General features: G+C 38.9%; 1 protein-coding gene across 3 annotated transcripts in view; it reads right to left on the reverse strand.

The window, feature by feature from the left end:
* Positions 1-13,495, reverse strand: part of FARP2 (FERM, ARH/RhoGEF and pleckstrin domain protein 2) — a 70,654-nt gene that overhangs the window by 6,340 nt on the left and 50,819 nt on the right. For 2 of the 3 annotated variants that reach the window (XM_058189184.1, XM_058189183.1), the window contains exons 17-24: positions 12,009-12,087; positions 9,776-10,013; positions 8,007-8,137; positions 5,593-5,661; positions 5,401-5,490; positions 3,721-3,803; positions 2,937-3,055; positions 2,150-2,313 (exon numbers count right to left, since the gene is read on the reverse strand). In XM_058189184.1, the coding sequence (XP_058045167.1) occupies positions 2,150-2,313; positions 2,937-3,055; positions 3,721-3,803; positions 5,401-5,490; positions 5,593-5,661; positions 8,007-8,137; positions 9,776-10,013; positions 12,009-12,087 (973 nt within the window). Of the gene's footprint in view, positions 1-380; positions 521-2,149; positions 2,314-2,936; positions 3,056-3,720; positions 3,804-5,400; positions 5,491-5,592; positions 5,662-8,006; positions 8,138-9,775; positions 10,014-12,008; positions 12,088-13,495 lie in introns of all 3 variants that reach the window. The other variant, XR_009155822.1, reaches the window with a different exon arrangement.

The following is a 13,495-nucleotide window of genomic DNA, read 5'->3' on the forward strand; positions in this document are numbered from 1 at the left end:
CCATTGGAAAAGAAGTCTAGTTTGTTAGAAACAAAATTACAGTATAAATTAAATCTATCTAAAACAGTTTTCTGGAAACTGGCATTGCTGAATTACAATTGCCAGTACCCAATGTACTATACTGGTGGCAGATGTAATTTAACATCTGGAGAACTGCAGGGAAAGAATAAAAATAATGGCAAGGCATGTGAGCAAGTGTGTAAATGTGCATATAATCAACAAAACTGATCAATCTGGTTTTTGCAAAACAAATGATTTCTTACCATTGGCTCAATATGCTAGATCTTTTGTTGCTTCATACTAGTAGTGTTTCAGAGAGAGTGAGAATAGTGGTGGTGTAAAAATATATCTGCCTGTTAAGACTGAAAGAAGCAGTTTACCTGAATCATGCATAGATAATCAGACAGGGATAGGCTCTGGTTCCGATACCAGCAAACATGGGTGATTGTGTTAGGCCGATGAGTCTGGCCCAGTAAATAGCGAGGAGGAAGCTCTGGAGAAACAGCAACAGAGCAGCAAACTGAGCAGAGGAAGGAGGTGCAAGGCAGAAAAGGGAAGAAAAAAAATAGAATAAGTAAGGGTGGTATCTGAAAAGATCATTAAAATAGCACGAAAGGTAAAAAGTAAAAAATGATTTGAAGATGTGTGAGGCTCATGGATGATGAATCTTAAAAGCAGCAGTGCAAAGAGATCACAAGGCTTTAATGAGAAAAGAAGATTAATGCATTTACCAAAGCAAAATGTTAGTTAGAGTTAGTAAATGAAGATGATCATACATTTATCGTTCCACAGTCAGAAAGCTGATTTCCTTCAAAGTGGGCAGTGAAGACTAAATGACTACTTATTCATGCTGGCTGGGGAATTCTGGGAGCTGAAGTCCACACATCTTAAAGTTTCCATGGTTGAAAAACACTGATCTACAGTTATTGCTATTTATATTCCTATCCTTCTTGAGTGAATGCTGACAATCAATTATCAAATCCACTGTAGCTGTTACATTAAAATTACAAAGCCAACACAAAGTTGTATACAAACATCCTAAATCTGGGAATTCTATCCCTGAATCTACTTTTGTGCATATGGCTGCATTCACTTATCTTTTATTGAAAACTAAGGCATATATATACAGAGAGGTATTCCTTTCGCTAACATTAGTATCTGGGAGGAAAGGTTGTAGAAGACTGTTCTGTTTCCCATTCTGAGTTTGTTCCATGAAAGAGTTTTATTTCTCTAGCAGGCACCTCCACCAAGTTATACTATTTCCCTTAGACATTCTATGAAAAAGCATATACCAAAAAGAAGGCACTACTAGAGTGAGCAGAGGCTCTGTCAGAAGAGTTGAATATGTTTATTATGTCTTAAAAAGAAGTTGTGACAGATTATAGCTTTATAACTCTTAAAATGCTGTGCACATATATTATCTTGAAGCACAGATCACTCCTTCCAAATAACACTTGCTGGGGGACATTTTATGAGAATAGGATATCTTACAAATCTAGATTTGTCCATAGTCCAAGCACAAGCAAATGCACAGAAGAGATACTTCTGGGACTATAAATAATGGAAATGCTTTTTTTCATTCTTTTCAATTAAATGGACTGGTAGGGGGACATTTATGTGAAAGAGCTCCAGAGTATGCCTGCCTGCCAGTACCATAACACTCCGGAAGCTGAACACGATGAGAAGAAATTTAATCTAGGGAGAGAAATCACTCTAAGAAAGGACATAATTAAAAATGGGAAAGAGGGTACAAAGAAAAAAATTCCCCAAAGAAGAGACAGGAGAGGAGTAACTTCAGTGTTATTGACTGTTGCAATAGAAGGCCCCTTCCCCTTAGAGAAATGACTCAGAAGAAAGTCACTATTAAAGAGTTAGAAATAATTCTAGGGGCCAGACTTTACCAGCTTTCCTTATTTGTTTTCATTTTAAATCTTTCCTCAAAGCACTACTTTGTAATGGAACATGCAGAGGTACACACACCACAAAAATCATATTGCAATCATTAATATTTTTTTTCATATGGCCATTGAAATTACTGAAGGCAATGAAGAGGATGAAGGTTAAAAGCAAATGCATGTATAGAATTAGAGAAACCAGCAACCAAGACAGAGTGGTAAGTGAAAGTGATGCGTGAACTGCTGCTGGGTACCTCGACGGCCACACTGTGATCAGTCATGGAGACACTGGTATTGCGGTACCAACAGACATGTATGGTAGTGTTGGCCCGGTGGTGGCTCTGCCTGTCCAGGGAGCTACGAGAAGAATGAATGTCCTCTTCGGACTCCTGCTCTAGAGAAACCTCATCTGAGGATCCTGAAGGAGGAGAAGGGAGCAAACATTTAAGAGACATTTAATTATCCATGTAGGAGTACATGGATAATGATAGTGACAAGAATCTCTTAAGTAGGTCTCTCTCAAAGGTGTTATTCATCAGTTAACTCTGTTTCTAACATCCATGACCTTTGCAGTCCAGAACGTTTTGGAACTGATGATACTTTACTGTTATTATAGAGGAAGCCACAACTTTGTAACCAACTTGGCTGGATCAGATTTTCAGTGAGGAAAGTATACATAGAAATTATGTAACAATGCTATAGTTCTTGAGATGTCATATGGGATCTCATACCTATAAAATAAGTCAGTCAGGAATATACAACTCTTAAAAATCTATTTTGTGGCTACTGTAAAACTGGGTTCAAAGGATAGCTACTTTTAATACAAATAATGGAGAAAAAAGATCACATACCACAAAATTCATTACCAATATTTAACAACGGGAAGTTCTTATTTGCCAAGACTGATTTTATCAGGAGTGTCTGAGAGGGTATAGTTTACTTAGCCAAAATGTTTTTGGTTGTTATTATTGTAGTCATATTATTGCTGTCCTAAGAAAGCAGGCACTGTGTACTATCATAAATCATAAACATGGTACTTACTGTTAGAACGGTTGGATAGAGAATTTTCAAGGAATATGCCTGATTTCTCAACCATTTTCTTGGCCATTTCAATTGCCATATTCAAGTCCTCCAACCATTTTCCCATTTCCAGACGAGTGCTGAGAAGCACAGATAAACATTAAGCATCATGTGTTCACAGATAAATTGTAATGTATTTTATATTTCAAAGAAACATTGGTTATTATCCAATATATATGATGAACGTATCTTTTCTTTTATGTACACTGAGAGCATATGCACCAAGACAAATTCCTTGTGTGTCCAATCACACTTGGCCAATAAAAAATTCTATTCTATTCTATTCTATTCTATATAGAATACTTTCCTCCCTTTTCATAGAAAAGAAAGAATACTGGAATACTGCTAACATCCTGACCACTCCAGAATTTTGCCATAATCATTTTATACTCAAATACAACTATCAAAAATCCTACTTTGAAACACTATCACACATCTCAATATTTTTTCCAATTCTTTTGAAATCTGAGGTAACAAAAGGAACAGAGGAAACAACAATCATATTAGCAAATTTCAAAATTTAAGGTGCAGGATGCAATTTATTTCTCAGGATGTTCCTCCAGATAGAAACTTTGTCTCAATGCTTCCATTGCTATAACTATGAAATCTGAGTCTTCTTTGCATAAACTGGAACAGAGTTGGGATGGTATGCCTGCATTCTCTGTGCAGACATACATGTTCATTTGGAACTATCAACATATACATCCCTTCCTTGGCACCAACAAACTACTGAACAACTTCTTACCTTGCTGCCACTACTACAGTTTTTTGAGCTGAATAGATTGTGAAGCAATGAGGGACAGACCATTCATTTTCACTTTCTTCCACCTGAAATAACAGAAATATGCCTGGTTACTCAATGGACAATGGCATGTGTTCTGAATTAAAAGAAATGGCATGAAAAATTGTGACAATCTACCTATCAGCTATTTTTTAAAAGCGCTGTTAATTTCATCGCCATTTACCTTCTAATTGAGGGTCTCAAACTGTAATGTTAGGAGGGAATGACCTTGGGAGACAGGGTAACAGAATACAAAGGACTGGTCAGATAAAGGGCAGCTTAGCTCACAGGAAAGGGAATAGGGGAGAGAAGTACTTTCAGATCTGCAAGTTTCTGTTAATGTCATTTTATAATAAAGCAGAATTAGTTCATCTGGTTTTGTTTCTGGTCTATCTAGTAAGGCTGACACAAACTCTTATCATCATGGGGCTTCATGAGGACTACTATATTTTATTAGCCTGACATCCACAATAAGGAAACATTTTCCTACATTGATACAAAAGCCTCTACGCAGCATCAAAAAGACTGTTGCAGAGAATCACAAAACTACCCATTCCTATATCTGTTGCTTTTCAGTGTTTTTGCTACTGCTGACTGATTAGTAATAAATTGGCCAACAACGTGGTCTCATACCTTTCTGAGTAGTGGTGCTGACCTCAGCTAATGACAAAAGAACCTGATCATTTTCCTGGTGACAAACAAGATGTGAAAAGTGTGGTGTGATAGAAAAACTTTCAATGAACCTAAGCAACTGAGGTTAGGATTACACAGGAACAGTAGGAGGTTTAAAGGTACACAAGAACAATCATGACAGGAGGTTGACATTCATTCTGGATAAGAGACATCTGGCTTTTGCATTGAGGAGAAGCAAAAGCGCCTTCCCCTCTTGCTCCTACTACAGCCAGCCCCAGGCTGCCAGTCCTTTGCCTGGCTTCCCCAAAGCTGTGAATATGTGTCCCATGTACAGTATGCTCCTTTGTTAAACTATGGGAGGATTCATAAACTGTTGCCCTACTTCTGACTCTCCTGCTGTATGAGAACAAGGCAGGGTTCATGAATGACTGAACTGAATGACATATATGGCCTGTTGCCCAAAGTTTGAGACCTCTGTTCTAGAGGGTAAAACTAGTAACTACAATTACATTGCCACTTCAATAGGTCTAAACATAGCAGTCCTATTTGTCTTGCTTACTACTTACCGGAGGATCCAGAACTATCAGCTGAAAATCAAACATAAACATAGAAAAAAGTTCATTGGAAAGTAAAAGAGCATGCAATGTCCAGGTGTGGGAGTAACAGAAACTGCAACATCCATGAAGATGTACAAAGAACAGCATCATGATAAGTTCATCTGTAGTTACTTAATTGTTCTGACACCAGAAAATTGACAAAGTTTGCTCTTCTATTTCATACAAAAATTATAAGAACATCTAGAAAAAATTCAGAGCCACCAGGAATATCACAATTGACAATGGTTATTGATTTATTTTTCTCATTTGTTTATATCCCACTTTTGTTATTTTTACAAATAACTTAATAGTTAAACATAATATTTTAATAGTTAATTATAAGGAAAATGTGTAAATTAAGAGAAGAGATATCATATTATCTTAATTTTTGGCAGCTGTATGAAGAGTTACTTACCAGCATCCCATGCAGCGGGAGGTGTCCTCGTATTTTGAACTGATTGGTCCCTGTTACACCTTTACTTGTATACAGCAACATATCTGAAAACTGAGACGGGCATTTTTGTTTGTCAAACCTTTCTGTTTTTTAAAAACAATCTCTGATTACAGTTGTATTTTGTGACAGCCTTGAGCAAAGATATCAACTCACCAGAAAGAACATTCTTTGCTGTAAGCCCTTTTTGGTAAGTTTGTACAAACAACCCTCTCGAATAAATTCCTGTGGAACAGTCAAACAAGAAAAGTTGGCTCCAATAGTCCTTGAATAACAATGATTGATTCAATAACAATTCAAAGTTACAGCAATGCTGAACCAGTGGTGGTTACAATTGATCCTCAAAATTCCAGCCATCTCAACCCTCCCACAGTTATGCGATCACTTTCTGGATGTTTGGCTTATAGTAATGACAATTGTAGTGTCCCACGTGCTCTGTGACCTTCCACAAAAAAAGTCAATGGGGAAGCCACAGCAGGGAAGTTTGTAAGCTACTTGGGCAGCTCTTCCCCACCCACACACCCTTCCCCAGCCCCACTGTGCCTGCGTTGTGCTTGTTGGCCACCGTTCAATACAAAGCGCGTGCGTGAACCAGTGGTAACACTGGTTAGAACCCACCATTGATATGAGGGTCCAGGATGAGAAAATAGGCTGAGAGTATGGTGGTGAGGTAAACAGCCAATTGTCACCAACAGATCTGTGCGGTGCACAGGTCCACTTATACAGGGACAGCATGACCTTAATCTATTTCTTTGATGGGGACAAGTTTTTTTCTGACCAACGCTCTTGCTTTTGTTCAGCCTCTTCTCCTCACAGCAGGCCCTTGTACTAGGGGCAGATGTTAGTTTTGCCTCTTCATCTTCTGAGACCAATGATAGCTGCTTCTCGTGGTTGATAGGCAATGCTCTTTCCCCTGCCTATGACTCTTCCAGCTGAATCCATTCAGATTGATAACTATAATTCTCCTTCTTCTACTGAGTCTGAGTTGACCATGACAGCCTACTTGTGAATCACCTGAGATTTGGGGGCAAAGTGGTTAGAATGCAGTACTGCAGCAGCTCAAGGTTGACTTAGCCTTCCATCCTTCCGAGGTGGTAAAATGAAGACCCAGACTGTTGAGGCAATATGCTGACTCTATAAACCACTTACAGAGGGCTGTAAAGCATTGTGAAGCGGTATTTAAGTCTAAGTGCTATTGCTACTTCCAACTTCCTGCCAGCTTCCTCACTAAAATCTTTGTTGGAAGCTGGTAGGAAGTTTCAAGGAGATGACTCACAAGCCTTCAATGTCACATGACATTGTGCTTTATAACAGCATTGCTTAACAATGGAAATTTCAGTCTCTATTGCTACTCGCATCACAGAGAGATCTTTTTTACCACTGCTGCAAATTGTTGGGGAATGCTTAGTTTCCTGTGAGGTAAATAAACTGATGTGGGTTTTGTTGAGAGCCACCTCTGAAAAATACAATTTCTATTTACAGGTGGCCATTCTGGTATGGTTGACTAGCAGGCAAGATCTATTTATGTAGGATTATAAGCCTTCTTTCACTCACATGCAGCATTGGTGCTTCCTGTTTCTCCTATAGTAACAACTCTGTGAAGAAGGTACCATCGAGAGAGAAGGAGGATTGGTCCAAAACCATTCAATAAGTTTCTGTGACTGAGGATGAGAATCTGGATCTTTCCACTACACTACATTAGCTTACTATATGGAATGCAAGGATGAAGATAGAATGGACATATCAATACCAAATTTGTTATCTAAAACAGGATCCCCAACCTTTCTGGCTCTGTGAACTGGCAGCCATGGCAGTGGCAGCAGAGAGAGGGGGAGGGTTTCGCACATGCACCCACTGCTTGCACAAAAGGCAGTTTAAAATTATTTGCCTTTGGCAAACTGGCTTCTGAACATTCTGGTATTACTAACAATGGCTACATTTGGTTATATTATGACCACGCCTTTGGATTTTTTAAATTTTGATACATATTTTTTTTCTGTTCAATCATATCCAATTTTTTGAAACTATCTGGGCAAGTCCCTGCAATTTTCTTGGCAAGGTTTTTCAGAAGAGGTCCTTGCTAGGGTTGAGGGACAGTAACTGGCCCAAGGTCATCCAGCTGGCTTTGTGTCTAAGGCAGAACTACAATTCACTGTCTCTGGTGCCTTAATCAAACTGGCTCAACATAAATAGAGGAGTGCTAAAAAGGTCCCCAAAAGAAGCACAAAAGAAGCATGAAAGTAGACTTCATAGCAATGCATTCATTAGTTCCATGCTGGTTCTCATTGCCCCTGCAGACTAACATGGAACAAAATATTAAAACAGTGTTCTTGATATCTTCAACATGAGCCTTTCTCAAAATCAGCTTAAAATGTGTTAGAAACATATTTTAGAAGGCACATGTAAGTATAATTTCAAAATTTCTACTTCAAGCAGCAACACTTTAACCTAGGTTAACTCTAAAGTAACACAACAAATGCCTAAAGCAAGGTTATAGGATATAAGTAATAACCAATTCAAAATACTGTATAAAACCAAAGAAGACTTTAACACAGAAAAGAACTGATTACCCTTCCAGGTGCTATGAGATTATCAGTGCCAAGAAGATCATGCTGTAGTTCTATTAGCTTCTGGAAATTCTCCAGCCGGATCAAACTGTTTTGAAGTTGCGATGTCATATCTGCAATTTCCTTCAGTGCATCTACAGAATTACCCAAAAAATTGCCCACCCAAGGGCAAACAATCAGAACATCAAGGAAGAATTTACAGCATACTTTATCATTAGTAGATCTATTTTTAAAAATTCAAATTTTCTCTGAATTAAATATACACCTATAAAACCTGTAAGGATTATTAAGAAACATAATTTTGAGATGTTATATAATTTAACTACTTAATTATTTTTACCTGCATACCCAAATGAGCTTGTCTACAACATTTACATGGCCCTCTATCTTATATAATGACTCTCGGTGGCTCACAACAATCCCTAAATCATAATTAAAAACAATCGTCTTCAGATGCCAGACCAAATATCTTTACAGCTTAACCCTCATCCTAGTCCCATGATGGCAAACTTATGGCACACGTACTGGAAGTGCCACACAGAGCCATCTCTCTGGGCATGCGAGTCGTCTCCCGTTGCTCTTCTGGGTGTGTGTGCTGGCCAGCTGGTCTTCATGTACGCAGGAGTGCCGAAAACCAGAAGAGCAGCCTCCTGGCACGCATGCGCACCCCAGGCGGCTGCTCTTCCAGTTTCCGGCATGCACATGCCCACTGGCCACCAGGTCTTCTGGTTTCTGGCGCGCATGCATGTGCGAAGACCAGCTGGCTGGTGCACATGCATGCATCGGAAACCGGAAGATCATCTTCTCGGCACATGCATGCGCGCCAGGTGGCTGCTCTTCTGGTTCCTAGCACACACACAAACATGCACGCTCCTGTTTCTGCATTCGGTGACGAAAAAGTTCACCAACACTGTCCTAGACCAATGCTACGGGGGGGGGGGAATGGAGAGAGTGCTCCGGAAGACTTAAAGGGTTAGGATCCGCCTGATCTAGGAAGGGAAGCTGTTGAAAAGGGTTGGGTCAGCCACTGGGAAGGCATGCGTCCAAGGTCCCATCAAAATGCAAAATTCAAGGGAGTGAACCTGGAGCACACACATCATATCTAACCTACAAGGATGGGCACATATCCTCACAGAGAGGCAGTTCCAAAAGTAAGCTGGCCCTGTGCCATGTAGGACTTTAAAGATGATAATCAGCACCTTGAATTGCCCCCCAAAAGCAACTGGAAGTCAATGCAGTTCACACAGCAGTGATATTACTGGGCGAACTGCTGGGCACCAAAACTGTGTGAGCTGCTACATTCTGTACCAATTGTGGCTTCCCCATGTAGAGCGCATTGCAGTGATCCAAACAGATGACTAAAAATGGGTGATTGTGAGGAAGTTGTTAAAATGTATTTTATTATTTTTTACTCAAGAGATTCAGGTGACAAAACTGAATGAACTAATTCTGTAGCCATATCATTTCACCAACTCAATATCAGTTAGCAACATAAAATAAGAAAACAAAAAATGTCAGCCAGATCAGTGTGAAATGCAGCCAGTTCTATCCGGCTTGGGCGAACTGGTAGTGCTGGTGGAGGAAGGCTCTGCTCACCCTACCCGACCGAACGTCATCCTTTTTTGACCCTCAGCGCATGCGCAGAAGGTTCTGCGCATGTGTGGAGGAGACACATGCAACAGTAAAGAGCGCACTCGAACCAGTAGCGAAGGTAAGTGGATTTCACCCCTGAGTTAGAAGCTTTGTAACCATTTGCTTAATCTATTACTCACTCCTGCAATCAATGTAGTCTCGATGATCAGCTGGATAGTGTTTACAAAGTCTTCCCAAGATCAGCTTGTAGTACATTATACGGTGGATAGGCTTGAGCAGGAAAGTATTAAGGGGTAAATAGCAAACTCTTTGGAGTTCAAATTCCTTATAAACTATTTCCAGTTTCTTAATACGCTTAGTTGCTTTCTCAAGCTCCATCAAGACTTCATCATGTTTTTGCAGATAGTTAGTAAATTCCTATGGGATTACAGAAGATACAGCTATAAAGATTATAAAATCATGCAATCTCTTTACCTGAAATATTCAATTACTGAAGAAAAAAAGAATACTTCTTTAAAAAATTGTCTCAACAATTGTCCTTTTACATTAAATCTTTAGAAATGTGAATTCTATCTTTATACACAATAAAATATTAGATAAATTTTGTGAAAGATTCAGAATCTCAATAAATATATGAATGAACGATGGAGATTTTGCAGCATAAAATTCATCAAAGAATACAGAATTTTATGTATTTTAGAATCACTATAGCATAAAATATATTTATTTTTCAAAGTAGTAATATATCATTTTATATAATCATATATAATTATAATATACATTTTCTGGAACAATGTTGCAGGATCCAATGTGGGTCAATCACCAGTATGAGAGATTTAGTCTTCCGAGCTTTCGGAGTCGTGCTGGAGCGTTTCCTTAGGGAAGTTCTCTCACACAAAATGTGTGCTTTAGGCCAGTGGTCACCAACTGGTGGTCTGTAGACCACTGGTGGTCCTTGAGAAAATTTCGGTGGTCTGCAGAAAAATTATTTGCATTTTTTATCTTGCACTAAATTAGGGATCCTCAAACTAAGGCCCCCTGGGCTGGATACATGCAATCAACATTTGTGTTGCTGGAGAGAGTCTCCCCCTTCAGGGTCTTTTTGTGTAGGTCGGAGGAGGGCAGAAATTCCAATTTGGGGTCTGCTTCAGCCTCCTGGTGTGGGGCTTTGGGCAAGGGAGGGAAGCGCCACTGGTGGCGAAGAGCCGGAAGGCCTTGTTCCAGTGGGACTGCATCATGGTGTGGAACTGGCTGACCATCTCAGCCTGCTGAGCCTCCAGGCGCAAGTAGCTGGCCTTACAGTCCTGCAAGTCTTCCCTCTACTTGGAAAACCTATACTCATAGTTCTCAGTGAGGTGCTTCTGCTGACCTCCTTCTCGGTCAGATCCAATTTGTACTGAGCAAGAGTTGTTTTGCCAACTCTTTCATGTGGTGCTGCTGAGCTCCAACAACTTCTTCCTGTTGGGGTCCTAAGGAGCCCAGGTGGGTAGGCGAGGAGTGGTTGTGGGGTGAGTAGAGGCTGGCGAGGTGCCCCTTGATGCAAGTGAATCGAGTTGGCCATGCCCACCCAGTCACATGACCACCTAGCCATGCCCACCCAGCTGGTCATTAGGCAGATCAGATTAGTGGTCCATGGGATTTAAAATTATGAATTTAGTGGTCCCTGAGGTCTGAAAGGTTGGTGACCCTGCTTTAGGCTATACTATGCATAATAGGGTATACTATGCCTGGTTGTGTGTGGCTTTTTAGTTGTTGATTGGGGTGTTGATGGCTGGCTATTTAGTTGTTGGCTGTTTCTTGTACCTCATAAGTACCTGATAAGTTGGTGGTAAATCAGTGTTCAGTGATGAGGGGCTTGTTTCCCAGGCTTCAATCATTTCCTTGGCTATTTTTGTACCTGCTCGACCAACAATCTTAGTAGCTTGAAATTGAATGTATGTTCTTGTTCACTGCAATATGAGGCTTCTAGTGAGCTTGGATCTCCTTGTCTGACCGCTTGTTTGTGTTCTTGCAACTTGTTGATTAGCTTCGTCCCCGTTTGTGATACATAATCACAAGAGCAATTTGTGCAGGGATCTGGTAGATTACATAAGAAGTATCTCCCACTTCCAAGCGATCTTTACAATGCCATGCATAACCAGGCACCACATAAATATTATACAGTGTAGCCCAAAGGACACATTCTGGTGAGAGAGAAATTCCCAGAGGATAAGTTCCAGCATGAGTCCGAAAACTCAGAAGACTAAACCTGTGCTCCTAGTGACCAGCCCAGGTTGGGTCCTGCAATATCTAAATTTCCTACATAGAATATGCCATTTTTATCATTGAGACACATATTAAGCACCATATTAATGAGAATGGGGGGGGGGGAAGAGAACACAAGGTTCCTCTGATTTACAGATACTTCCATACCTTCAATATTTGCACATTTCTCAGCATGACATCTCCAATCCGCTGATAATCTCCTTTACCAGAACTTGGTTGCCCTTCCCTTCAATTGAGAGAGTGAAAAAGTGAGCTCTAGGGAAAACTGAGTCTAAAATTATTTTTCAGAGCCAACCAATAAATATAACGGCTCTTCTTTCAAAACTAGTAAGATATCCACAGTAACTTTGAAAGAAATACAGTAACTTGTTCGCAGTAATTTCTCAGCAGGTTAATCATTCTTCTGCTTTGTAGTTCAATCTGAATATATAAGCAAGAAAGATAAATCTCCCAGAAAGGCAAAAGAACTAGATACTGCGATGCATTTTGAAGAGCAGTTCCTTTTTCAGTGATATGTTCATTTGGACACTTCTGGAAAGGAGGAATAGTCTACTTTCCCATTCAGAATTTGAAATCTGTTTCTGAACTCACCAAAAATTATCCCTGAGCAAAGACTTTTTCTCTGAAATATAGTAGACATCTTGAATTATCAAAACTCAAAAAGAAATATTTTTTCTACACTCTTATGAGTCTCTCTTCATATTTAATGTGTTGTCATTTATTTTATACTTCATAATGGAATGTTAAGATATGATAAAAAAATTAAAAAAGGAAAATGGGTAAATTGTTAACATAATGTTATTAACTAAATTCAATATTTTGAATAAGATATACAACCAAACAAGAAAAAAACAAGGAAATTGACAAAAGAAAAAAATACAAATGGATAAATGGATAAAGTATAGCATTTGGAGTGAATCTGAAAATGTTCTTTCAGCAAAATTCTCATTATTGCATATTTATAGTACATACAAATGCTGCATCTATATGAGCATGCAGTCTTGACTTGTTCAGTTTCTGAATCTTACTTCACCAGCAGTTTATAAATAAGGCCCAGAAGATAGTTTAACTTCTATATTTAAAAGTTTTTCAAATTCACTGTTTCTAATTATTCTAAGTATTTGCCCTTCTTTCTGCAATTCTTTCAATTGCTATGTTATTCATTTGAAGATACTTCTACTCATTTGAAGATACCAGTTATGTAACATATTCCTTTTGGTTTTCTGAAACCCCCCTGGTGAACTAATCCATTATGAATTAAAAGGCTCAAAAGATTTCATCCTTGACTTATTAACTATCAGATCTTGCCATCTAAACAAATCATTTTTTTCCACTGAACAAATTTATTTTTCTCCTTCTCTTTATAAAAATAAAACATTTAAGTTGAAGCAAGTGGGGAAAGGTTTGGGTTTATTGCATTCTTCCTTCAGCAATATGTTTTATAAGGTTATCCAAAATATTAGACTTTCTCTGGAGACCATTTTTGACCAATTAATGTAATGAAGAAAGTATATGTAGTGTTTTTTTTAAATACATCCAAATAAATGTTTATCTCATAAATACAACAATGATTTGCTCAGTGGAATGACTGCAGTCACCAAACACTTAGAGACTTTATATCGTACAATTGGTAT

The sequence above is a fragment of the Ahaetulla prasina genome, chromosome 6 (assembly GCF_028640845.1).
Source record: "Ahaetulla prasina isolate Xishuangbanna chromosome 6, ASM2864084v1, whole genome shotgun sequence".
Lineage (NCBI taxonomy): Eukaryota > Metazoa > Chordata > Lepidosauria > Squamata > Colubridae > Ahaetulla > Ahaetulla prasina.